Raw genomic sequence first — 27,294 nt, 5'->3', positions numbered from 1 at the left:
CACTCAGACTCAGACCCCCCCCCCCCCAAACGAAATCCTGGCTACAGGCCTGCTTCATTGTGCATGTGGCAGGGCTCTGGTTGCATTGTAGTAGGATGGGCCCCCACGAGGGTCTCCCTCGAGGGGCAAACCAAGAATGGGCAACTTGGAAGTCCCTGAACAGACTCAGAAGTGGAGTGGGCAGATCAAAAAAACAACCTGGCAGGATGAAGTTTAGGGTTAGGGTTAGAATCCCACACCTTGTATGACTGTGGCGCAGAACAGACAACTCCGCATCTGTATGCTTGTCCACTATGCCCTGCCTCATGTGCAGAGGAAGAATGGTTGGAGGCTACAGACGATGCCATTGCTGTTGCCAGTTTTTGGTCAAAAGATATTTAGCCGCCTGCGCGCCTTCTATTTTTATTAGTTTTATACTAATTTATGCAATGCTTTTGATATGAAATAAAATAAATAAAGGTGGTCTGTGGTTTGCTCTTCTCCACACTCGCATGTCATGGATTCCACTTTGTGACCCCATTTCTTAAGGATGGCTCTGCATCTCATGGTGCCAGAGCGCAGTCTGTTCAGTGCCTTCCAAATTGCCCAGTTTTTTTGTGTGCCCAGGAGGGAGTCTCTCATTTGGTATCAGCCATTGATTGAGGTTCTGGGTTTGAGCCTGCCACTTTTGGATTCTCACTTGCTGAGGTGTTCCAGCGGGTGTCAGTGTGTAGATCTTAGAAAACTATTTCTTGATGTAAGTCTTTGGCGTGCCGGTTGATATCCAAACAGGGGGTGGGCCGGAGATGTCACTGCCTTGGCGGTACTGCTGGCAGAAAGAGTCGATGAGATGCCAAGGATTACGTGCTCTAAGAAGTGGGCTGGATTGTGGAGAAACTTTCAAAACAGGAAAGGAAAGGCCGTCATTGGGAGTCCCTCCCTGGGAGAAGAGAGAGCTGCCCTGTCTCCCAGGCGAAGGGAAGTGGCGTGGGCCACGGGGGCCCCGCAGGAGGAGGGAGCCACTCCGCCGCCGTAGCCTCCCGCCCTGTTTGGTTCACTCCTGACAGATTGCTGCCTCTGCCTCTCGCTGGGAAGCCAGCCCGCGCCTCCAAACACTGCTCCAGCCGGCCAGCCCAAGCAAGGGGCTTCTTCCCGGGCGGGCAGGCGGAGCAACCTCGGTGGCCTCCTCCTCCTCCAGATCGCGGCTCAAGCCTCCCTCCCAGCCCGGGCCAAGGGACCCATGCCAGCCATGGACTCGGCCACGGAGACCCACGAGCTGAACGGCCTGACCGCCGGGAGCAGCAACGGCGACGCGACGCCTCCGGCTCCTGACCAGGTAGGAAGAAGGGACGGAAGGGAGCCTAACGGAGAAGCAGGAACCCGAGGCTGTCCAGGGAGGGAGGGAGGGAGGGAGGGAGGCAAGGAGAGGCGCGGCGCCTTCACGCCCAATGCGTTTGTAGGGCAGGGAAGGAAAGAAGGAAGGAGAAGCCTCGGGGCGAGGGATTCAGACGCAGCTGAACAGGGAGGCGTCCACACTGTCTCTTGATAGTTCATCACACTAGAGAAGAAATCCACTTTAAATCCGGTTTCTGCCTCCTCCAGAATTCTGGGATTTGTAGTTTAGTGAGGCCCAGGACCTGCCTGGCCCAAAACTACAAGCCCCAGGATTCTACAGGAGGCAGAAACTGGCTTTGAAGTGGAGCCATGCTCTAGTGTGATGGCTGGAGACATCGAGAATGCGGAATGAATCTCACGGAGCCAGACTTCCCGGGCTCAATCCTGTGAGTTCTAGTTTCACCAGGTTTTGAGCCTTCTCTGCTCAAGAGCGCTGGCGCCTCGCCAAACTACAACATTGCAGCATTGAGCCCTGGCTGCGTGGGTTCCGCCGTGTCGATGGGGCTCGGGGGTCGCGCTGGAAGAGGTTGGGGGGCTGGAGGGCCGGGGGGCTTCCCTGTGTCGGTCGGGAAAGTCTCTCTCTCCTTTCCCGCGTCCTCGCTGCGTCGGGGCGGGGACTTCCCACCAATCCTCTCCTCCCTTTGGAATCCCTCCACGCCAGGCCTGCCTGCCTGCAAACAAACAAAGCCGCTCCTAATGGAAAATGGAAAGAGCAGGCCGCGTTTGCCAGGCTAAGGGGGCCCGGATCCAGGCGGATCTCTTTAGATCTTGCCATGGCTCACTGCTAAGCAATCCTGGGGTTTGGACACTTCCTAGAGAAAGACCCTGTTAAAACATCATCCAGCCCTCACGATCCCATGGCATTGAGCCAGGAGCAGTTCAAGTGGTGTCAAACAGCATTCATTCTACAGTGTCAATACAAGTTGATGAACCAACCTGGACACGGCATATTATTTGAGAACACAGACATGCTGGACCACGCTAACAGCCACCATGTCAGACTACACAGAGAAGCCATTGAAATCCACAAGCATGTGGACAATCTCAACAGAAAGGAGGAAGCCGTGAAAATGAACAAAATCTGGCTGCAAGTATTAAAAAAAACCCTCTAAAATCAGGAAAGTAAATAAAGAGCAACACTTAAATCACGAGGCAATTCCAGACAAGAAACAATCAGTTAACACCTTAACACCTTCCAACAAACACTTAACACCTTCCAGCAAAGGATTCCCCCAGGCAGGAAGCAGCCAAGCTTTGAAGCTGCAACTCTATTTAATGCTAATCAAGGTGATGAATTGCAACATTCACACTTGCCTCAAACAGTCAAGAGTTCTTTCTCCCACCCTGGTCATTCCACAGATATATAAATCCTACTTGACCAGAAACTGCTATTATTTCAGGCCACTGGTGGTTGCTCTATAGTTGTTTTCATATTGTGTTATGTATCTGTTTGTTTTCTATTGTTTATAAAGTGTTTTATTAATTTTAATGTGTTATATTTTAACTATATTGATCAGGCTTGTCCCCATGTAAGTCACCCCAAGTCCCTTCAGGGAGGTGGAGGTGGGGTACAAAAATAATGTTATTATTCCAATAAACCTCACAATCTCTGAGGATGCCTGCTATAGATGTGGGTGAAACATCAGAAGAGAATGCTTCTGGAACATGGCTATACAGCTCAATGCTGAGCAATCCTGGGATTTGGACTCTTTGTAGAAAAAGCCAAAGACCTTGTAAAACATCCAGCCCTCATGATCCCATGGCTTTGAGCCAGGGGCAGTGGTGTCAAACTGCATTCATTCTACAATGTCAATACAGTCCGCACTCTCATGTTTGCCCAACTTCCTTCAAATTCTTCATACCTTACACTGAACATGTGTTTACACTTGTCTATATATACAAACTTAGAAGCCAGTGGAGTTTGCCAGCAATGAGTTGTGATGTCGAGTGATACTGTGGGGAATCTGTTCTTCTGATTTTGCTTCTTCTTAGTATAGACACCTTAATGATGCACCTCAGTAATGTATGGATTGAGCATCCCTTGTCCAGAAGTCTGAAATCCTCCCAAATTGTCCACCTGGATGGATGAGATCATGAAGACTTTGCTTTGTGATGCATCAAACCAGTGGTTTTCAACCTGTGGGTCCCCAGATGTTTTGGCCTTCAACTCCCAGAAATCCTAACAGCTGGTAAACTGGCTGAGATTTCTCCCAAAACACCTCAGGACCCACAGGTTGAGAACCACTGCACTAAGCTATTAAAAATATTGTAGAGCGAGGAGAGAGAGCTGTCCTGTTTCTCAGCCAAAGGGCCTTCTCCATGGCCGCCCCCCACCTCTGGAACTCCCTTCCTAAGGAATTAAAGTTGTCCCCCTCCCTCCCCACCTTCAAGAAACATCTTAAGACATACCTTTGCTCACTGGCTTATGAGGAGGAGAAGGAGTTGGATCTTGATTCTACCTATGAGTTGCTAATGAGATGTTATAGTTATGTTTAACTGTTTGTTTATTGTATCAATGTTTTTAACTGTTTTTTAACTCTTTTTATGATGTCGAGCATTGAATTTTGCTATTGTTAACCGATTTGAGTCGCCCAAGGGCTGAGAAAAGCGGTATATAAATGAAGTAAATAAATAAATAATACGGCCATTATACCTCTGATTAATAGCTACCATCCCTACATATGCCCTGCTTGCCCCACCAGCTCAATAGATATCTTGAGCAATGATCAATCTATTTGCCCCCAAGGAACTGGGAAATTGATGCCTCTGTTCAATGTTTGATGTTTTGTCTTATGTCTGATAGAACAGGTTGCATTTTACATTTAATTTTAGTTGTGAAGTCATAATTTTTATATATATGTTGAGTTGCCAAATTTTGTTACTATGAGTGTATTGTTGTTGTGTTTGGGCATTGAATGTTTGCCTTTTATGTTTGGAAAGCACCCTGAGTCTCTCTGGGGAGATAGGACAGAATATAAATTAATTTTATCATCATCATCATCATCATCATCATCATCATCATTATTTTGTATGCAGTTGCCTTCACGCTAAGTGTGTAAGATGCATCTGAATCGTAAATGACTGGCTTGGGTCTCTTTTCACAATTTTTCATTATAAATATATATGTAAAGATATTCCAAAATCTGTAGAACTCAAATATCCAGAGCACTGATGGTGTCAAGCATTTTGGATCAGGATTGGGAACGCTCACCCTGTAGTGTGATATAGTAGTTTGCCTTCTTGAGAAAATGGATCAAATCCCTGCTCAGCCATGAAACTCATTGAGTGACCTTGGGCAACTCACAGTCAGGAGAAAGCAATTGCAAAATATTCTGTGAATAAATCTTGGCAAGAAAACTCTAGGATAGAGCCACCTTAAGTGGAAGTTATGGCACAACAACAGTCTAAAAGGGCAAGAACCTCTCTATTGTCATCAGTTCCTGATTTGTATTCCTAAATCCAGAGTGTTGGAGGGCAACTTCTAGCCCTATGTTGAACACCAACACCTAACTTCCCTCACATTGGACTAATATGATTTGCAATCCAGCAATATCTGGAACTCTGCATAATTATCACTCCTGGCAAGTGGGACTCAGGATTGAAGCCAATACTTTCAGACAGTTTTCATCCATAAGTAGCTTTGAGGCCAAAGAATAAGTGGTAGGTTGCGGCCTACCTTTGTGTTCCAGTAAATGGGAGTGAGATAAGAAGCATACAAATGATGTTTTGGATTCCCTTCTTTCACATTCTTGGTCTTATTTGGAGAGTAACTTGACTAGTCATCAGCATTGCTAGCAGTCATTCATTCACTTCACTCTTTCCCCTTCATCATGAAATTAATGTTAGCAAATAGACTTGCCTTTTAATAGCAGTTTTATTCCATTTTCAAAATTATAGAACCATGGAAGAGACCACAAGGGCCATCCAGTCCAACCCCCTACCATGCAGGCAATGTCAGGAAATCAGTTCCCGGCCAAAATTTTCATGTGGTTTGATTGTTGAGTTTATCAGAAAGTGACCGTAGATATTTAATACCGTGAATTTATTATTTATGATTTTGATGTAGCTGCTCTAAATAAGACTAAATCTGGATTCAACCTGTTGTCTTCAAACTAAGAATTCCTTGAACTGTTCCAAATAAAGATACAGTAGAGTCTCACTTATTCAACCTTCGCTGGATAATACAACGTTCTGTATTATCCAATGCAATCCATGATGGGAGAAAGAAAGAATCCTTGTCTGTTTTGGTGCTAAATTTGTAAATACAGTAATTACTACATAACGTTTCCGTGTATTGAACTGTTTTTTCTGTTTTGTTGTAAACATTATGTTTTAGTGCTTAATTGGTTAAATCATAATGTAATCATAATGTAATTTAACATTTAATAGGCTTTTTCTTAAGCCCTCCTTATTACCCAACATTTTCACTTATCCAACATTCTGCCAGCCTGTTTATGTTAGATAAGTAAGACTCTACTGTACTTCAAATATGTCCTGGTAGTTCTCATGTCTTTGGAGAAATTGTTCTGAATATTATTCTGAAGCTTTCCAAAGTGCTAGCACAATGCACCGAAATAGGTTCAACCTGGAGTATCACTCTTTTAAAGTTTGGAATAAAAATCAGAGTGGATTCTGTAGCAGACTAATATTGAAATGACCAGGTGCCACAGTTGGCAGTGCACTGCATGATTTGATCCTTTTTATATTGCAATGTCTGTTTTGTTTTGCTCTTTATACAAAGTTCTGGGCTGCAGGTGTTGTCTTCTCTCTTTTGTCAGATTTACTTAGATCTAATTTCAGGGTCTTTCTTTTTGTGATATCACAGGACCAGGAGCAGACAGATCTGTACTCACTGCACCTGTTTCGCCTGAGACAAAGAATCTTCTTCTCTTTATTTCTTTTTCATTGTTGCTAATATTTACTAGACTCTAATCCTGGCACCTATTTTTAATGCCATGTCTGAAAATTGGACAGTAGGAAGTAGGCTTGTGTGTGGATTCAATCTGGCTAGTTCCCTTTGGCAAATCTGTTCCAGCTTTTTCAGTTGGCTGTAATGGCAAGGGTTCAGCCTCCATGGTTTTTTTGCCTGCAACAGAACAGTGGCTATTGAAAACAGGCTGCCTTTGGTTACAAGTGGAGTGCAGGAGGTAGGCAGCCACTAGAAGGAAAAGCATGAGGGGCGGGGGGGGGGGGGGGGGGGGAGGCACCACTCCAGGGCCTGCAAATCAAAAGTGTTTAATGCTTAGTGAAAGCTGTTTTTTAAAGAGAGGGCTTTTTAAAGGAAGCCCTGTGTCCGATAGCTCCATGTAGATCATTCTTCTTTCCCTGGGAAGTTGGGAAGCCTCCTTAAAATGCCTTGAAAAGCTGCGTGTTACAGGGAGAGGGCACCATGAGTGCCTGCAGTGCCTGTTTCCTCTAGAGTAGTAACTGTTTTAACTAAGCATTAAGCCCAGTCTCCTCTACAGAAAAAGGGGAAGGATCACATAAAGAGTGGTATCTTAACTCTGTTGCTTTTAATCAAGGTCTTAATGAAGGATATAAGGACAAATAATGCCTAAAATGACAGAAAAGGGGAATCTGGGAGGCTGCCCCAATAATGGGCCAGATAGAAAACAAATATTTTGGCTTCCCAGATTGAAAACAGATTTCTGTCCTCCCAAATTTGAGAGGATTGCCCCCTCCCCCAAATCCAGGACAACTGATCACAATTTACCCGGATTGCACAAGCCTGGTAGGAAGTAAGAAAAGATCCAGATGCCAAGACCATACATAGCTCCTGCTTTGTGTTTAAAAGCCAGCCTTCTCCCTTTACTTTTTGTGTGTGTAGAAAACATGGAAGGCTTCTCTCATTTGTATCAGAGTGCAGAAACAGTGAAAAAAGTTGTCAAGAGACACCTGTTATTTCTTATCCAAACTTGACTGAAAGTGACATAGTATCCCAAACCTATGAGCACACCAGAGAGTTTTCTGGAAAGGTAGAGTTTTATCGATTTCCACTGCTCTGAATTTGATGAACTTTTTGCAGTGGTACTTATCAAATCCTCAATATGAGAAATCTTTGTGGAGCAGAAATGTGTACTGCTGGTTCTCTTTTTTCAGAAAGAAAACCATGGGTAGAGAGAAATGCCCCGGCCCATCTTTCTTGAGAGCAGATTTTGGACACCTGTAAGCAAGCAAAAAATGTGTTTCAGTTATATCTGAATCCTCAGTAACTTAGAAAACTCTTTTATGAGTCAGAAGAGATCTTTATCTTGAAATGAAGTATGAATCTGTTATTGATAGAGATCACCAGTGCTTTGGGATGAAGAAACTAGTGAGTGGTGAAAAGCATTCTAATTTTGAAGTGGTTTCGCAGTTCCAATTTTTGGGGAAAATATGATCAAGCCTGTAGTTACCTTCACAATTCTGAGCAGCTTTCAGTAGTAAACATTTTGTCAATATGCTTCAGTCTGATTTCTGGCTCAGCTGTTAAAATAAGGTTAGTTTATTTGCTCTCTTGAATGAGCAATGTCTGGAGACTGGGGTGTGGTAGTAAAATCAAATTGATTTTAGCAGCCTTCAGAAATTTTATTTGCATAGAGTACCACAGTATTCTGTTGGAAGATTTAGTAAGTTAAAAGACTGCTTTTAAGTGGCTTTAGTGCTTTTAACAGGTCAGTCCCTAGAATAGCAGTGGCACACTGTTATTCTAATTCTTAATATTCTTCTAAAGGAACTCATTTTCATGTTTTTTCATGTTTCTTTTAAAAAAGCATCTATATAAACCTGTATGAATATATCACATTTTGGAGTACATTTTCAACATAATGATGGAACCAAACTCTTTTTTCCCCCTCAGTTTAAGCTATATCCAGCATTTTTCAGTTTTTTTGTACTTGATTGTACATGTAGCTTGCTTTTTTGAAAAAAAATAATATTTAAATTCTACCTTTTGCTAGACTCACTTTATTGCATTCATAAATTTGTAGTAATATAGGATAAACACTGACTACTAAGCAATTTGCATTGTTCATTCTGATTTATGTATTTTTCTAGTACAGTGGTTCCCAACCTATGGGCCGTGTCCCACACGTGAGCCACGAGACCTAAAATAAGGGCCATGAGACAGGTAGGGAAAATTGGCGCTGGGGTAAATTTACTGCATGTTGTCATTTTGAGGTTCATTGAATTTTTTTTTACTCTTTTGAAAAAAAGGAAGGACTGGTCACCACAAACACAGAAGTGGTGTTTTCCATGTATAGTATGGGAATATCCTCTCATTAGGCTTTCGTGTTACATTTTTGAATTTTCCCCAGGTAGTACCTAACATTGGGCAGTCCCGTGATGATGTAATTAATGTTTTAGAGCCTTCACTTTGTGATGTTTATATCTCCAAGTATTCTGGCTGTAAAGAACTGTGACATTTTGGGGCTTACTGATGTGTCCATGTGACACAAAAGCAAATGTGCTTTTGTTACAAGCAGAGGCAAAACACTTACATAGAAGATGAGTGATGAGTGAAACCAACTGAGAGAGCTAGGGCTTCTATTGGAAAATGATAATTTGCATTAGCTTTCCCATAGTGAACTTGTGGCATCTGTATATAGGAACCTCTGTAACAATATCAAAATAAAAATGAGAAAATAACAAAAAGACTGTTGCCCATTTGAGGTGAAATATATCATATTCTACCACTTTTTGTGGGGAAGGAAAGTATATGGACATTATTGACATTACAGTTGAAATGCAGAACTAACTGAATCAACATGTTTGTCATGCTTTTACCACTTAAGAAGGATTCAAAGAATAGGTTTCAAACAATTGCATAACCAAAAGTAGCTGCCACCAGTTTGTTTCCAAATAAAAACTTCAATTTATTTCCAAAATCATTCCTCTTATAACTATATCTAGATATGAATTACAGTGGCTGTTAGTGGCTCCAGGTCGGAGTTGCAGTGAATCCATTCTTTAAAGGATCTGTCCCAGTTACTGAATGTATTTGGCAATTGCACAGTTCTTTTATAGTTTGGCCTAAAGGCAGAAACATATTCACAGCCTCACAAATAGTGGGATCGTTTGCTCACTGATTCTTTATATTCAATCTTTTCCCTCAGTGCCAACCTCAGTGTACATCTTGAAATAGAGAATTGGCTAATAAACTGAAAGCATCCAGTTCCACTAAAATAATCTAAAACATTGCACACTTTGCTGATTCTACAGTCTTCTAAATTCATTTCCGAAATCAGACCAAAAGGATGAGTGCCATCCAGGAATGCTTGGAGGTAAATGGTCAACACTTTCCCCTAAATGGAACATCTTCTCCCCAAAAGAAGGATTCCTGATTGGATGACTTCTTCAGAAGGGCCCTCACTTTTGTCTGTGGAACAACCTCCTCCTTGAGAGAAGCACCTTGGTCCAACAAAACACTGCCTCTTATCTAACATGTGTCAGCCACATAGAGCAGTAACTCCTAAACTCTGGTCCTCCAGGTATTTTGCACTACTATTTTCAGCAGTTTCAGACACTTTGCCCAAAGGACTGAGATTCTGGGAGCAGATATCCAAACACCTGGAGGACCAGAGTTTGGGAGTCACTGGAATAGAGCAAGATTCAACTAGTGGAATGCCATATCCAGAGCTTATTTCCTGGATTACCAGAGTTCCCCAGTTTAACTGGGAGGGATTTCTGGGAATTGTAGTTTTAAAAAACATTTCTTACAAGTTCTTTTTGCCTCCTTTTAAGCATTTCAAGCAAGCTTGTTTTCTGCTGCCCTGGAGACTAGGACACAGAACAATGGCTTCAAACTACAAGAAAGGAGATTCCATCGGAACATTAGGAAGAACTTCCTGACTGTGAGAGCTGTCCAGCAGTGAAACTCTCTGCCCTGAAGTGTGGTGGAGATTCCTTCTTTTGAGGCTTTTAAACAGAGGCTGGATGGCCATCTGCCGGGGGTGCTTTGAATGCAATATCCCTACATCTTGGCAGGGGGTTGGACCAGATGGCCCATGAGGTCTCCTCCAATGATATGATTCTATGAGTCTATTTTGTCCTCATCCTTATGATAATTCACTTCCCTTCCCTTCCCTTCTCCCTCCAGGTGGGAAACAATGCCTAAAGCTTCAGATAGACCTGTATGCCATTAGAAACAGCTAAAGACATTTAAATTTTGGGCACACATTCTGAGGACTACATTCCTTTGGATGTAGTTTACAAAATGTAGTTATAAACTTTTCTAATTTATACTTCAATGTTAAAATTAAAATGTGTCATATTTTAAGTTCTTGCTTTAAAATTTATTTACTTCTTGTCTGTCACTGAATTTTAATAAGTTGGATTAAACATCTAATAAATTAAAGAAGCTGGTTCAGTTTTGCATGCATGTAGACCTGAAGGGGAGCAGTGGGGTTTTTAGTTAGATAGGAAATGTATGTTTGAGTACTAAGCTTATCATGCAGAATTAACCATGGAGGCCTACTAGCTAAGCCTTGGGTTTTGTTCTGTAAATCCTCATATGGGAGCTGCACACAGTTCAGTGACTTCCATTTGTATGAAAACAAAGAGTAGGACAGCAGAAATAGAAAAGAGCTCCAGTCCGTAGTGCAGGGAATAACTTGACTCTGAGCTAATTAGTTTGCAAGCCTGAAGACATTAGACAATGCATGTGTGTCACTGTATTAATCCCATGACTCAAATCCTTGTTGATCTTCTCATCTTATCCAAATGGAGATCCATGTGCAGGCAGGAATCCCTTTGCAATTTAAATAGGTATGTTTACAAGCCTCAACAGGAATTCTGGAGGATATAGCTTTATAGAGTCTCTTCCAAGAGAATATTCCCAAATAAATGAAGGTATAGTTAGGTAATTAAAAGGCTGTACTTTATGAAATTGCTTTCATACTGCCATAATTCACCTTAGAAATAGTAATTTGCACTTGGAGTTTTTAAAAAAATTAAATGTGGAACTGGTGACCCACTTGTATTGCATTCAGGGCAAAAATGCTTACATCTAGAAATCTCACTGGAAACCTTTCCCCAACTCTTGATGGAACAACTTCAGAAGTATCAGATCTAATCAACAGGACAGAAATGTCTCAACATTTTTATATGCATACATAATATGTATAAAATAGTAAACAATGTATTTATACCATTAGCCTCAGTCCAAAGGAAATGGAATCAAGTGTGATAATGGAATGGGATCAATCTCTGACCTTGACATGAACAATTTTGCAGCTTGCCATGCATAGAATCAAAGAGCTGGAAGACACCACAAGGATCCAGTCCAACCCCATTCTGCCATTCAGGAACACACAATCAAAGCACTCCCAACAGATGGTCATCTAGCCCCTGCTTAAAAACCTCCAGAGAAGGAGACCCCATCACATTTCTTTACAAAGTTTCAGAAATTGGACCTAGTAATACCTTTGTAATGATGAAGAAACTGCACTTACAATCTATGGGATAGATACTTCACATGATGTGTCCTACCAACTCTTTTGCCATACCAATATGCCAATATGCCAATATGCCATGCCAATATGAATTGCCACAAGATAATACATCCTGAATCCTGGCTGTTTTGAAGGAACATTGTTCAATATACAAATCTTCCCAAGCTTTGAGATCTTTGGAGGAGGCCTTCCCTCAGTCCTACCACTTCAAAGAGGAGTGTGGTGATGTGAGAGAGGGCCTTTTTGGTGGTTGCTCCCAGGCTGTGGGATTCACTTCCAATGGAAAGTAGGTTGTACTTCTCCCTGTTCTCCTTATGCTTACAGTAAAAAAAAACTTTTTAATTTGGGGGACTTTTTAAATAAGGAGATATTACTCTTTTTATTGATCGGTTTTTAAATCACTTTTTGATCTGGTGTTTTCATATTGTTTATATTTGAACTGTTTTCTGCCAATATCTATGCTTGTTTTTATCTGGTTTTCAAAGTGTCAGAGAAATATGGGATATAAACTAACCTACTAGAACAGTGCTTCCCAACCTTTTTTTGACCAGGGACCACTTTGACCAGGGACTACTCTCCAACATTAGTATCAAAAGGGTTACAAATCAGTTTTTTGGTCAACTTTTGATTCGGTTTGATTATTTGGGGTGCTGATTCAGAAAATTGCATTGCAGAAAATTGCCGCTGAGTGAGTCTTCTCCACCCTGGCCTGGGAAGCTTCCCAAGGCCGAGAAAGCGCTGGCAAGGGCAACGCACTGTCGTCTCCTTCCTTCCTTCTGTCCCTCTCCTTTTCTCTCTTGCTCTCCTCCAATGGCAGCACACACCCCAGCACCAATTTTCCCTACCTGTCTCATGGCCCTTATTTTAGGTCTCGTGGCTCACGAGTGGGACACGGCCCATAGGTTGGGAACCACTGTACTAGAAAAATAAAAAGGTAAAGGTTATGTGGAAAACTAAAATTTTATGATACTGTTCTGAACAATTCATTATGTGAAAACCATTTCCAGTTTCACTACTGTGCAGACAAGCCCTCAGACTTCGATTTGTGAATACAGAGAGGCTTTGGTAGCACCAACATGGATTACAGATTGGATTTTGTATAAGGCTGAATGTTTTCCATGCTTTTCAGAGAGCCAATTCTGGTCAAATCATTAATGGGTTTCTTTGATTAATGAAAATTTTAGACTTTAATCATGTTTCAACACAGGCTTAGCCGCCTCTCTGATGCTACTTTTTAATATGAGACTTAAGTGGTGCAGCAGAATGTGAAACATCGACATGGAAAGTAGATATTAAAGAATATGTATTCTAGGAAGTAGTTCATTGCACCAATTAAAATGTGTGTGATTTCCATTTAAATTGCTTCTAATTTAATTCTAATAAATGTGTTTTATAGTTTCATTTGGGATTTAGCCTGAAGAAACATTTTGCTCTTCTTTTAAATCCTTAAAATGGATTTTTCCAGGCATTCCTGGCTTCAGAAATGAGCAATGCTAGAGTTAAACAGAGTAATATAAAAGCCTCTTGTTACTGGTTTAACTTGGCTTAAACATGTATTTAATTTACAGATGGCCAATATCCCGATTCACTACTTATAACGTGGCATAGAAGATGATATCACTCTTTTAAGATGAAGATGGCTTCAATTTGAAAGAGTGATGTCATCCCAATTTATATCCAGCTTTAGCTCCTGAACAACCAACACCAGGGGAAAGCTACTGAGCAATATTAGAAGCTGTATTTCTCTGAGTCACTGGTTAAATGAACAAGTCTATCAGTGTGGTATAGCATGAAGGGCTCCACCTAACTGAAAATACTAAATAAACAAGTCCCTCATTCCCTCTTGCTTCTTTACCTACATATTCCTTGGGGAAAAAACAGGGTGGGATTTTGAATACTAAAAAGATGTGGAAGATATAAGAAAGATAAGGTAACCCTGCCCTCCCAAAAAATCCTTCAATTTGATTTTGTTTTAAATAGCTGCAGTAGGGAAGCTCCTTTCTATACAGATCTTGATCATGGAACTAATCTTATGAATGTCGCGTATATTCTGACAAATAACTCCAGTGAAGGCATTTCATTTATGTTTTTGATGGATCAGGAGCTGGTTTTCAGGTTAAATTATTTTAATCCTACCTTCTTAGAAAGCATATGTTTTACAGGAACAGAGCATTAGATGCTCAGCAGAACAATGCCCTCTTGCATGTGTAGATTAACACCCTGTTTTAACATAATTCCACTTTTGAAACTTCCAGTAGAAGCAGCTAATTAACAAGAAGACAACAAAGAGCCAGGCAACACTGAAGCAGCAAAATAATTACTGAAGCTATTAGTTTCAAAACCATTATTAATGAGCAAACAGCATGAAACCACAAGAAGCACAACTGGTATTAAAAAGGATATTTGCTTTCTAATCTTAGATTTATAACAGGGAATGAGTGTATGTGTCCCTTAGTATGAAATGGGGGGAAATACTTGCTGATGCAATGGAAGTGAAGGAAAGTAGCGTCATTTCTGGAACATGCCATTGAAATGGCATCTCACCCCACGCCATCCCCTTCCTCTGCTGCTCCAGGAGACTCAATCCAAACATCAGAATGTAAACAATTTTCATTCGAGGGAGATGTCAAGCTACTGCCACCTCAGTTGCCCCAAATGAGCGTGCCTATCTATTTTTCATTTCATTTCCTAAACAGAGGATTTCATTTGATAGCATGATTCATATTCCATTGCTAACAATTGCATTTTCTGTATGTAACACATATTTCCCCCTTTCAGTATTTTTGGACATTTTTTAAAGTAAAATTGGACTTGTTGATTCAACACTAGAAACCATTGTTTCTGTATGTAGGTATAGGATATATTTACTTACATTATAGGATATATTTACTTACATTATTTATTCAAGGTATATTCAACCATCTCATTCATATGCCATGCAGTCCAGATGATATTTTTTTTTGTTCACTTGGTAAAGTTACTCTTTGGACTACAATGCCCAAACACCAGCTAGTATGTCTAGTGCAGTGGTTCCCAACCTGTGGTCCATGGACCACCAGTGGTTCTCAAGAACAAAAATATTGTCCACAGCCTCACCATTACTACACTGTTGCCTTGAAACCATGTGGTAATGAGAGTGATTGGTCTTACAAAACCCACTGATAGTGCCAAGGCAATGGGGATGTCAAGAGGGGAGAGGCCGACTATCCACAAAAGATTACTACAACCACATCAGCTCTAGATTATTAAATATGGTATTATGTGGGCGAGCAGATGGAGACTACTGAATGCCATATGTTCCATATCAGAAACTAGAGCTGATGTGGTCTGTCCACTGCAATTTCTGAATCAGCATCCCAAATAACCAAACTGAATGTCAAATTGACCAAAACTGATTCGTAACCCTTTTGGTACTAGTATTGAAGAGTGGTCCCTGTTCAAGTGGTCCCTGGACAATAAAAGGTTGGGAACCACTGGTCTAGTGGATTCTGAAGGTTTAGCCATCACGACCCCTCAAATAAAATGCTGCCCCCACCAACTCTTTCATTCTCTTCAGAAAGGCATATAAGTATTATAAACAAAACAAATCTCTGCTAAGGTGAGATGAAAATTGCAAAAAGGATGGTGTCATAGATGTAGTTTCATAATGACAAAAGCTGTGTCATGTAATATTCAAAGGAACAGCTGTATTAGGCTGAATGAGTGCACAAAGGGGGGGGGGGTCTCAAATGTGCTATAATTTTTGAGACCTCAAGTTGGTAGCATAAGCTTTTGTAAATGTTGAGGTTATGATGTTGAACATGAATTTAAGTGGCCGTACTGAAGCAGAGACCAGCCAGACCCAAAAAGAGGATCCAGACACCTGGCGAGACAACAAGCACCCAGAAAGAATTTTTCCCTGTTTTTCCCAAATAAATCTCATCAAGTTGGAGGAAAGCTTAGTTGTTTATTTCATTCCAGCAGGAATGGATGACAACCACAATCATTTGCCGAGGAGCCGACATGACTTGCAAGGGAAAATAACGCCTTGTCCAATCAGGGTGCTAGTCCCGCTTTGGTCCCCTAGCCATTGGGAAGGGAGGAAGCGGGCCAGGCGGGAAACAATGAAAGGAATGGAAAAGTGATCAGATTAAAGTGATCAATGTTTGTCCAATCGGTCAGTGATAGCTTAAGCCCTCAAGCTGGGCCAGAGTTATTGTTTAAATCTTTTGAAAATAAGATCCCTTGTTTCCTTCCATCCTGAGTATGGGATCCATTGATGAAGTCTGAGACTGGTTTTGGCCAGTGGGGTTGGCACGATGAAAAAAGGCTGTGGTGAAATCCTAATTCCTCACAGACAGGTGAGGAATTCAAATGTCCATAGATCTTATCATTCCAGATGGTCTGGCATAGCCCTCCGAAGCCTGGGTTTTTATAAGAACCATTTATCTATTGTCCATGCAACTGAGCTTGGTGAAATCCTTTTGTCAGGGGATTACTAACTCAGGAAGCACTGGATGGGGCTTCCAGAGTCAGGAGGATTGCTGGTTTTATGAAAGCAGTGACTTTTCCTTCATTTTTAAGAAATGTAAACATACATGCACATAAGGTATGGGGAATGGGTAGGGGAAAGTACAAGGAATTCATAAAGGGAAATCATGCAAGGTCTAAGGCAGGGGTCCTCAAACTAAGGCCTGGGGGCCGGATACGGCCCTCCAAGGTCATTTACCCGGCCTTCACTCAGGGTCAACCTAAGTCTGAAATTACTTGAAAGCACACCACAACAATAACAATCCTATCTCATCAGCCAAATGCAGTCCTATACTTCCCATTGAAATACTAATAAGTTTATATTTGTTAAAACTATTCTTCATTTTAATTATTGTATTGTTTTAAAGTGTTTCTTTAGGACAAATAAGATATGTGCAGGAATTCATTCATGTTTTTTTCAAATTATGATCTGGCCCTCCAACTGTTTGAGGGACTGTGGCCTGGCCCTCTGTTTAAAAAGTTTGAGGACCCCTGGTCTAAGGGGAAATCATGTCAACCTCCCCCACCCCTCCAAAGTTCATCAAAGTTCATAAAAGTTTTGTGTAAATCATAAAAATCCAAAGGGACTTGGCAGATGAGCTTCCAAGAGTTCTATAAGTCCTGCAAAAGTTGATAAAAAGTTCTAAAAAGTTCATGATAGTTGGGGAAAGTTCATAAAAATCCTGGGGAGGTTCACGAGTGTCCACGGAGAGCACATTGGAATCAATAGAAGCATGGTGGTGTCGCAGTCCATTCATGGAAGATGAGAAAACTATAAATCCAATTTCATCCAAGGGGGAGAATGGCCTGCCAGAGGTCTGGGGGTCCCAAGGAGTGAGCACAGCAGGTTCCCCTGGATTGGCAGGCTTCTGAACCCACATGAGATGGAGGCACTAATGTTGTTGCCACATGGAGACATGGATTGAAGTCAGCTGGTCCCCACATGAGGTCTTTGGATTAAAAATGAGTTTTCCTGGGGCACAGGGTCCATAATGCAAAAAAGTAAGATAGCAGTTAGCCTTAAAATTAGTCTAGGAAAAAGATGGCACTGGTTGGGAGTTGATCCATTGACCCACAGATACAGGGGCCCAATGGGTTTCCATATCTGCAGTTCAGAGGAAGGCAGTTTTGGCCTCCCTGGGACGCTATAAGGGCATCCCGGGCGAGCCAGCAGAGATCTGCGGCTCAGAAAAGGAAAAGTTCATATTTGTTAATGTTTGAGACAGTAAAGGGACACAATGTATCACTATGAAGAGGTAAAGTTAAAGGAAAAGATACTTCTTTATTAAGGGTTGTTACATTGAAGTGAGGAAGCTCAGTTTAGCAAGGAAAAAAAAGGAGAAATAAATCCCTGTTGTTCAAGCTGCTGCAGGGGCCACATCCCCCTGTCTTCATGCTGACCAGATGTTCAGGAACTGTGGAACTCCCTGCTGCAGCTCAAATCAGACTGAAAGCAGGGGCCTGTGAGTTTTTTCAGCCTCAGTTATTGTTGTAAGATATCAGAGTTTTGATGTTGATTGCAATTGCAAGCCAAAAAAAGGCAATTGTATTAAGTACATCATATTTAATTTTACTTCCATTGCATCAGCAAATATTTTTCTCTATTTCTTACTAAATGAGATATACCCTAATTCCTGTTACAAATCTAAGATTAGCAAGCAAACATCCTTTTTCCTTCAGAATGCTTTGGAAGGCTAAATATTTTCGTAGTCCTGTTTTTTACTTCATTATCAGATGGCTAAATTGTCAAGCTACACATAATTTTTCCCTGTTGATTATGTGATCCAATTTGCTCTACTGTTTTATAACTGGTTGAATAATCTCTGTCTCTTGACAATGCAAGCTGCAGTGAACTCCAAAGTATGAGTCATGTCATGTGATTTCCAAAGAGCTTCTTGCTAAGCCCAATTCTCTTGCAGCACTACTAAAAGCTATGCTGTGCTTTCAGTTTCAAATAAAGTAACAGCGTGACAAGAAAGGAGAAGAGCAAGCTGTGAATCATGAGAAATACCAAACTGATTTATACATTATATTTTACCTTTCCTTTTTGCTGGAAAGGATATTTGTCATCCTTTCTACTTGACAGCTTCCTCAGTCATTAAATCTTTACTGTGTTAAGTTTGTCCTTTGTAGTTAATGCCTGTGCATATTCACCAAGAACTTATTTGTGGTAAATAGGACTTACGATCCATTTCCAATGAACCTCTGCCATGACACAGGGAGGGAAACAGCAGCTGTCTGAAGCTGAGTGTGTGGCCACAAAATGGTGAAGCCCATAATATTATCTGAAGAAAGTTTCAAGACTGCTACATCTAAGCAAAACTTGTTTTGAAAGAGTAAAGCTTGATCATTTCTTTTATTTCCACCACTCTCCCGTTCTACTGAAGGAAACAAGAAACCTAATCACAGCTGTCTTGTATAAAGCTCAAAGGGAGAGAGAACAATCACTTGTGAGGAGAAGCATCTGGCCAACCTTGTGTCATCTGGCACCAAACCCCATGCAGGAAGTCCAAAATCTAACCTGGTTTTAATTCCAAACCATTGCCAGAATACATTCACCATATTAATCGTTGGCATACATGCAAAACCCAGACTGTAATTTATTTCAATGAAATGTTGAGACTTTGGGAAAGAGAAAAGATCCCATATGATAAATTATAGCTACAAGGTATGAGGGCCAGCTGGCCTGACCTATCATAGCAAGTTACTTTTTGGGATGCTAACCACAGGACACTGGGAGTTCTGGCCCACACAAAAAAAGAACTTTTCAAGAAATGGCTAATAGGCTTTTCCTGGACCTCCTAAATTCCTGATCTCCAACAGCTCAGACAGCAGTTTACAAGAAGCATTTTCATTTATTCAGTAATTAATGATTCAGTAGTTTCTGCTTAATCTTGGCAAACTTGGGAATGGTGAGACTTTTTCTTTCTTTCTTTCTTTCTTTCTTTCGAATATTAATGTTAATGTTTGTGTCCAAGATTTTTCCATTAGGTGAAAAGTTTGAATCAACAGGAGGCTCATTCATGCTACACAATTACAGAAATAGTATGCCATTTTAACTCCCATGGTTCCATTCTGTAGAAACCTAGGACTGGCACTATATGGAATAGCATTTAACCTTTTCAACCAGAGCACTATAGTAGCTCAACTAACCACAAAGTTGAATCATAGTTCTATATGCTGTAGTGTAAAATATGCTGTAGTTCTACATAAGTTTAGAATTGTTGCCTGTTTCCAAAATAGAACTTTGCTGCTATTTCCATCTCTTAATAACTGGAAATACTTTTATCATGGAATGTATTTAATAGTCCTTCTTTTGTGTAAATTGGAAAGAACCTGCATAAGCATCTGGTGTCTAGTTCCGGAAACAAGATGGAAATGTAAAATCTTCATGGGTTTTGCAAGTATATGATTATGGGGTGTGTTGTAGTGAAAAAGAACATCCTAACAACCTTTCCCCACAAAGGCGATTCCAGCCAAAGAAAATAGTTATAAGCTAAAAAAAAATCTCTGAGGTATGGCAATATAAATACTTCCCATACAGTATTTTTGTGAATAGTGCTATATTGCTTTCCACATTAAAATTATAATATGAAAATTCAAAAAAGTATGCATAGTTACTTGGTGGAAAAGAAAAGCATGCTATAGAAATAAAAAATAAAATTGTTTTCAAATATTTAATATTGGTATATGCCAGGGTTCTTCAAGCACTGGCACAGATGTCAAGAAGCAAAAAAGCAGATTGGATCGGGATCATTTAAGATATTTTGAGTAACCATATTGGCAAGATAAGTAAATAGGAGGGGTTCTGGAGGAGTACAGCCATAAACAAACATCTACACATATCTTGCCCAGTGTCAAAATTCTTCAGACTCTACAGAAGGTCTTTATGTACTGTGCATGGGGTGGCGGGAGAATTAGGACTGTATGTCCTGCCCCTTCTCCGTGCATTCATTTGAAGATAAAAGAAAATCTAGGCATGTACAACTCTAGCTGCCGAGGACTGTCTCCATGCAATTAGGAACTCTGAACAAATATGATTTCTAGGAATCTCCTGGGAAACGAATTGCAGTTGGCTTGAGGTCTGCATTTGCTCAGTGTTTATCCTTCTAGGTGCCACATACCAAATCCACAAAGTGGAGAAAAATAAGAGGAAACAAAGCAGCGTTATCTGTTTCCTCTTCTCCCGTCTTGCCCTTTATCACTTGCTCTCTCTCCTACTCATCCAACTCTTCATTCTTCCCTTATCTCTTTTTCTCATTCTCTTTAGCTCACCTTTTCTCTCCCTCTTCCATTTCCCTCCCACTCCATCTCTCCTGCTTTCTTCTCTCTCTTTTCCATTCTCTCTCTAATTTGCTTGTACAGAGATGTACTTGGAAGTGGCAGTGGTGGCGGTGCTGGTAAAGCCATGTTATTCCTTCCCTCCACAGTTTCCACATGATTTCCTCCGACTATTGAACTCTGGGCTCCAGAGTCACAGTCTAATACTGAAACCATTGCCATATCCTATTGTAATAATCAACTGAATGGCTAGAGCTCAGGAGTGCAGGCAATATGCATGGTGTCCTTCTCTGGATTTTGGAAACCTTTTTTAAAGACTACATCTTCCAAGGTAGTGGGGTGTACTGAGAGATCTAGTCCAACAAATAACTTTTCCAATGCTAACCCTTTCCAAAGCACTGCAAGTATATCCAAAATGACTATAGCATGTTCCGTACCAGAGTTCCCTGCAGTGAAGCTTCTATTGTTTTAATGTACAGGAGCATTCATTCATGCAGCCTATTACCTGGAGTTTAAAGTATTACAGTCCCAACAAGCCCATATAGTGTGCTTTTCCCCCGCCTTACATCAAAGAGCTTGTTGTCACTCAATATCATAATTCTAGCCAGTGCAACCTTTGACATTTCAGACAAGTCGGCTCACATAGAATGTTTTCCATATAAATATATAGAAGATTTCATAATGATTCTAAGAAAGACATCACAAACCATTTATAGTGGTAGCAAAGTTTCTAATCATTTCTCAAAATAGAATTTATGAGTGACTGACATGAAGCATGGTGGGTGTATTTGAAAATACCTTCCAAATATAACAGCTTCCCAGAGAAGTTTAATATAAAGTGTGTATATCATTAATCAATCCATTAAACCCACTTTCCCCCTGATTTTGCTGCTTTCTTCTGCTAGTTTAAAAGTTCAAGTTTATCCAGAACTTTTGTGTACAGGCAAATATTCCTGCTTTGAACCTAAATTGGAAGGCCTAGAATGTTTTTTCCTAAGAGAGTTTTTATGTGACAATTATTGGGTGGGAAGCACTTGCAAAGGAGTTTTGTGTGTCTTGGAAGAAGCTTGTGACATAAATTATACTGAATTCAAAATGGACATGAGTATCATTTTGAAGTTAAGATACCATATATAAATTAATCCCAACTAGAGTAGATATAATCTATTCAATGGCATTTACATAAATGTTAGTTTGCCATTCAACGGTTCATTCATTGAGTCTACTCTATTTAGACTATCAGTGACATTCAAGCCATATGTATTGTCAAAGGCTTTCATGGCCAGATTCACTGAGTTGTTGTAGGTTTTTCAGGCTGTGTGGCCATGTTCTAGAAGCATTCTCTCCTGATGTTTTGCCTTCATCTATGGCAGGCTTCTTCAGAGGTTGTGAGATCACACCTCAAAACCTCTGAGGATGCCTGTCATAGATGCAGGTGAAACATCAAGAGAAAATGCTTCTAGAACATGGCCACACAGCCCAAAAAACCTACAACAACCCATTCAAGCCTAGTTTGTAGGGAAATTCTGTTTTCCTTCCTTGTGAGGAAGTTCACTAAGGCCCAATCAAAATTAACCAAACATACAATTTCCCTGCTTGCCTGATTTCCCTTTATATTCTCACATACGTACACAATCATTTTACCTTTGGCAAGTTGATACAATGTTGATCATCCTGCTGTGATCATGTTTCTTCTGCTATCTATAATACTATTTGACATATTTGAATTTTTGTTTTTCAGCCTGGAAGACAATGGCTACAGAGAAACAACAGACCAATTAACATTAACCATTATGCCAACAAGAAGAGTGCAGCCGAGAGCATGTTGGACATTGCTTTGCTCATGGCCAATGCATCCCAGCTCAAGGCAGTTATGGAACAAGGACCTTCCTTTTCGTTCTACGTCCCACTTATTGCCCTCATTTCCATCTCACTCATACTTCAGGTTGGAGTGGGTGTCCTACTAATATTCCTTGGTATGTATGATGTTGTGAATAATTAGTCTTGCTTTTCTGCCCTAGTGCCATGAACTTTGGTTATGATAGTCAATTTTCTGTTTCTATAAGGCTGGTTCTCTTCAAATGAAGATATTTACTCAGTAACTAGTTTCAAGTGTTCCTTCATATAATTTTAATTACATGTAATTGGGGAGGAAAGCAAATTTGCTGATTCTACTCTCACGTTTCCTGTATAAAAGTAAGCCCTGGTATATCTAGAACTTGGAAAAAGTTACTTTTTGGGACAACAGTCCAGCGGTTGGCTAGCTGGGGGATTCTGGAAGTTGTCATCCAAAAAAGTAACTTTCCATAGGCTGTACTTGTGACTTAAAATCTTGGTGTAGTGGTTTGAGTGTTGGACTAAGGGCAGGTTTATACAGGCATCAGAAACTCAGCATGAATTGACTCCTTTCAGGATTTCCAGTGAGTATTGCAGATTTTTTTTGTTGAAATAAAGCAGTTTTGGCCTGATTCAGGCAAAATCAGGGAATGCTCTGGAATTTTCTGAAAACTCCAGAGTATCCCACAGCTTCAGGGCAGTGTGGACAGCAGAGTGGACAGATGGATTAGTTCTGATTTGGGTGGATCCACTATCCAGATGGGACACTGCCATTAGCACAGGGAAAAGGTGATAAATTATGCCCATGTCACTACTCGTGATCAGGTACAGAGCTCTGTGCAAGCTCCTGTCCATTATGGGTACCCATTCTGAAATCAGCAGAGGTGCCAACATGAACAGAAAGTTGAGGTCACCCGGGCACCTTTGCTGAAACCAGAATGGGGCACCTCCAACATCCATGAGCTCACACAGAATTCTGGCTAGATGGTAAAAGGGGAGATGATGCTCCAGTGGAGCCAGTTCAGTAGGACTGTGCAAATGATAAAGTGGTGTTATAGTGGCTTCAACAGGCTGCATGTGGCCACTTCCAAAGCTAGTCCAGATCATTTTGCTCTAGACCAGGGGTCCACAAACTTTTTAAACAGAGGGCTAGGTCACAGTCCCTCAAACTGTTGGAGGGCCGGATTATAATTTGAAAAAAATGAATTCCTATGCACACTGCACATATATTATTTGTAGTGCAAAAACACTTAAAAATACAATAATTAAAATGAAGAACAATTTTAACAAATATAAACTTATTAGTATTTCAGTGGGAAGTGTAGGCCTGCTTTTGGCTGATGAGATAGGGTTGTTGTTGTTGTTGTTGTTGTTGTTGTTGTTGTTATGTGCTTGGATAAGTGAGATTCTACTGTATATAATTCCAAAGGTTGCTCCAAAGTAAACTATATTAGTTTGAACCAAAATGTCCCCCTGACTATTTTCTCTAACAGACTGTTCCAAAGCACATTTCAAAGGTATTTGCTGTCTGAAATATTCATTTTTGAAACAGCAGACACTAAAATGTTATCACATATTCCTGTCGGATTATTTTGAAAGGGTAGAAGGTGACACAACTGCATCACTCCATTTTCCAATTAGTGTTATTATTCTTAAGCAACTTATGTCAGATGATCCACTGAAAGAAAGAGGGTAATGTTTCTTACCCATCTAGAGAAACACCGAGTAAAATTTAATATAAATGAAGGAGAGACATTGAAATGAATGGGACCCGTTAGTCACACTAACAAAAATCCCATCAGTTTCAATAGCTCTTCTCTAACTAGGGTTGTGCCACCTGTGGTATTGTGTGAATAATGCCAGTTTTTCCTGCATAAAAGACAGGAGAACTGGTGCAACAGACATGCTTAAAGAGATCTACACTGACCATTTACCCTCTGCTCCTGTTTCTCCCATAGTGCAGGAATGGAGGGTGAATCTGCAGATTCCGGGGTTTAAGTGTCTGTCTAGATGGGTCCTTAGTCTAATGTTATCAATATTGGCAGCCTCATTTTCAGAAGAACATGGACCTTGATTGATTCAAGGAAATAATGTCTGAAATGGCTACCCTTTTCTCTAAACTGTGATTTTAAGAAGACTTTTTTTGGATATAATGGTTGTGTCTGTGATCTTGCTTGTTGACAAACTTTAAATTATAGAATGGAGAAGGAAGGAAGGAAGGAAGGAAGGAAGTGGTCAGTTTAGCTGCCAGGCACATTTTCTGTGCCTTTTGCCCCAGCTTTTCATAGTAGCTTCCTCTTAGCAGCTTCCAAACCTATCTTTTTGGAGTAGGAGCTGAGTAAAATCCATCCCCGCCTTGCCTAGAAGCAGTTGAAATCTGCGTATTTCCCCCATTGTATCTTTGTTCTGTTCAAAAATGAGAAGAAAAACAATTTGTTCTAACTTGAATTGGGAAGTGAGCAAAGATGAACTTTTAGCCTGTTTGAAAATGCCAGAATGGCTTGCCAAGATGACAAAATGTAAAGGCTATGAGTGTATTGAGGAAGGATACCGTTAATGAGTATGTTCCCATTTGAGTTGTGTATGTAAAGAGGATCCTCTTACAGTGGCACTAGATCACCTTATATTCATCCTATAAAAAGCTCGCTTTTAATCATAGGAGGCTTTTCATTTCTTTTTTTAAATGAAAAAAGGAAGGAAAGAAAGAGCCTGTCTCAATGACAGTAGGATTAGATTACTATAATGAAATATTTAACAATACCTGTACTTAAGAATGGCTGTGAGTTTAGTTCCATTGTACAATACTATAATAATGGGTTAGGATTACTGTAATTACCTCTAAGAATTCAGAACCTTGCTTTTTAAATAGACATTCCTGCCTTTTTTCCAACCTTCTCCTATGCCCATAGTGTTGAAGAATCATTTCATGTCTCAGCTACAAAACTAGATGACTTTTTGAATACATGAATCAGAAACTTACACGCTGAGCCTGCAACCATTAGATCAGTCTACTGTGAGGAAAGACCATAATGTGGTAATCAAACAGCTGTATGAAAATTGCTTTGTGACATTCAGATAACCCAGGGCTGTTTACATTTCTTGGAATCATGCTTCCCTTTTTGGGTTTTTACAGTTTTTGAGAAATTAGGTGCTGTGACTAGGAGCCATGGGACTAGATCTCGTGCCATGGGAATTCAGGGCAGGGATTTCCTATGAGAGGTTACACAATATTCTACTTCTACCCATCCGGGGAATTTGCAAGGTTTTTTTGGAAGTCAGATGGAAAACTTGCTCTTTAAAGAATCACAGAATCAGAACAGAACCTGCTTTTAGAGTTGAGAGAGATCACAATGGCCATTTAGTCTAACCCTTTGCCATGTAGGAATACATAATTAAAGCACACCTATAAATGAAGTAATCGAAGCTTCCAGTACCCTTTTTGTATCTGATTCAATAGATATGTGCACAGCTTTTAAAATAGTATTTATAAAATACAAATAATATTTGAACTTGAAATTTTTGAAGCCTTTACTTGGTTTTTCTTATTTGTTTATGGAATCATCTTAAACAAATACAAATGAGGGTGCGGTGACCATGCCATTTTTGTCCATACACATCTTTATAATAATTTTTCTGTGGCTACACTGGAACTCTGGCAATACTTTCTGACTCATACATGTTCATGGCAGAAGACATAACAGAAACTATTTTTCCTGTCTATCCCTTGTTTTATGTCAAACCAGCTCATGGAAGGTCATTTGAGGAGAGAGCTGAGGAAGAGAAATGTGGAACACTTCTTGTAGACCTCATACGATTCCTTGTGCGAGCATACATATTTAATTTAGCCCACTTATACATTTTTCAAGAGCTGGGAGTAAAAATAACTGTGTGAGCTACATTGTTGCTTGTCTGATTTCCTTTACCCTTTAGCAATTTAGGCAAAGGGAAGATACAAGCAAACAGAAGGTAGTGACGCTTCATACAATCAAAGCGTTGAGTAAGACTATACATCACTTGCAAGCCATTTTGTTAAGCAGTTGTAATGTCCCCTGTTTCTGAAAATGAAAGCAGTAAGAAGGACTAGGCAGCAGTGAGCTGATTTGGGGGAATTTTGGCAAATATATTTTCAGAAATCTAAAGCCATTTTATATGTCATTAAAAACTAAATAAACTCTGTAGATTCCAGATTATGGAGTCTTTTGACAAACACTCCATAACCAGATTATGGAGTTGTTGGTTTTTTTTACTCCATATAGTCGTTTTATGGTTGATTTTAGTAATCATATTTTTCCATATTAAAACATTTTCCTTTAATAAATATTTTAACATACTTTAAACTGGACTATTTTTTCAAATTTTTGTCAAGAAGCTAATGTAAAAGGGAAGTTTGCCTTTGCCTTCCTCTACTAAGAGCGTGTGATTTGGCCATGGTTAGTTGGTGGAGGCTGAGATTCAAACTATGACCTTCCAGAGACTACGCTGACTCTGTTTAGTGAACAGCACACACATCGTGTCTATTGTAGATATTTAGAGAACAGTTCGAAACATTGGTTGTGTTTATAATTGTGCTTCTGTGATAAAATAATATTTCAACTCATTTTTTCTTGCAGTCAAATATGATCTCAATAATCCTGCAAAACATGCCAAATTGGATTTTCTGAATAATCTTGCAACTGGACTGGTGTTTATCATAGTAGTTGTGAATATCTTTATTACTGCTTTTGGAGTTCAGAAGCCATCAGCCTCCGTCAGTAAGTGATATAAAGGTAAGTTGCAATCCCTAATGTATGGTTGCCCCAGACAGGTCAAATATTAGGAATTTCCTAGAAGTTGCTGGGGATTATGGCTTCTTTTGCTGTAGTTT

The 27,294-nt window shown here is 40.3% G+C and overlaps 1 protein-coding gene across 1 annotated transcript in view; it reads left to right on the top strand.

Moving 5' to 3' along the window:
* The first annotated feature begins 813 nt into the window (after positions 1-813).
* NINJ1 (ninjurin 1) overlaps positions 814-27,294 on the top strand; it is a 34,625-nt gene continuing 8,144 nt past the window's right edge. The window contains exons 1-3 of the mRNA XM_060766020.2: positions 814-1,315; positions 22,336-22,570; positions 27,041-27,196. Of these exons, the coding sequence (XP_060622003.2) occupies positions 1,220-1,315; positions 22,336-22,570; positions 27,041-27,189 (480 nt within the window). The 5' untranslated portion in view covers positions 814-1,219 and the 3' untranslated portion in view covers positions 27,190-27,196. The remainder of the gene's footprint in view (positions 1,316-22,335; positions 22,571-27,040; positions 27,197-27,294) is intronic.

This window comes from Anolis sagrei, chromosome 2, assembly GCF_037176765.1.
Source record: "Anolis sagrei isolate rAnoSag1 chromosome 2, rAnoSag1.mat, whole genome shotgun sequence".
NCBI lineage: Eukaryota > Metazoa > Chordata > Lepidosauria > Squamata > Dactyloidae > Anolis > Anolis sagrei.
Note: the sequence above shows the minus strand (reverse complement) of the source record. Positions and strands in the feature narration are given on the sequence as shown.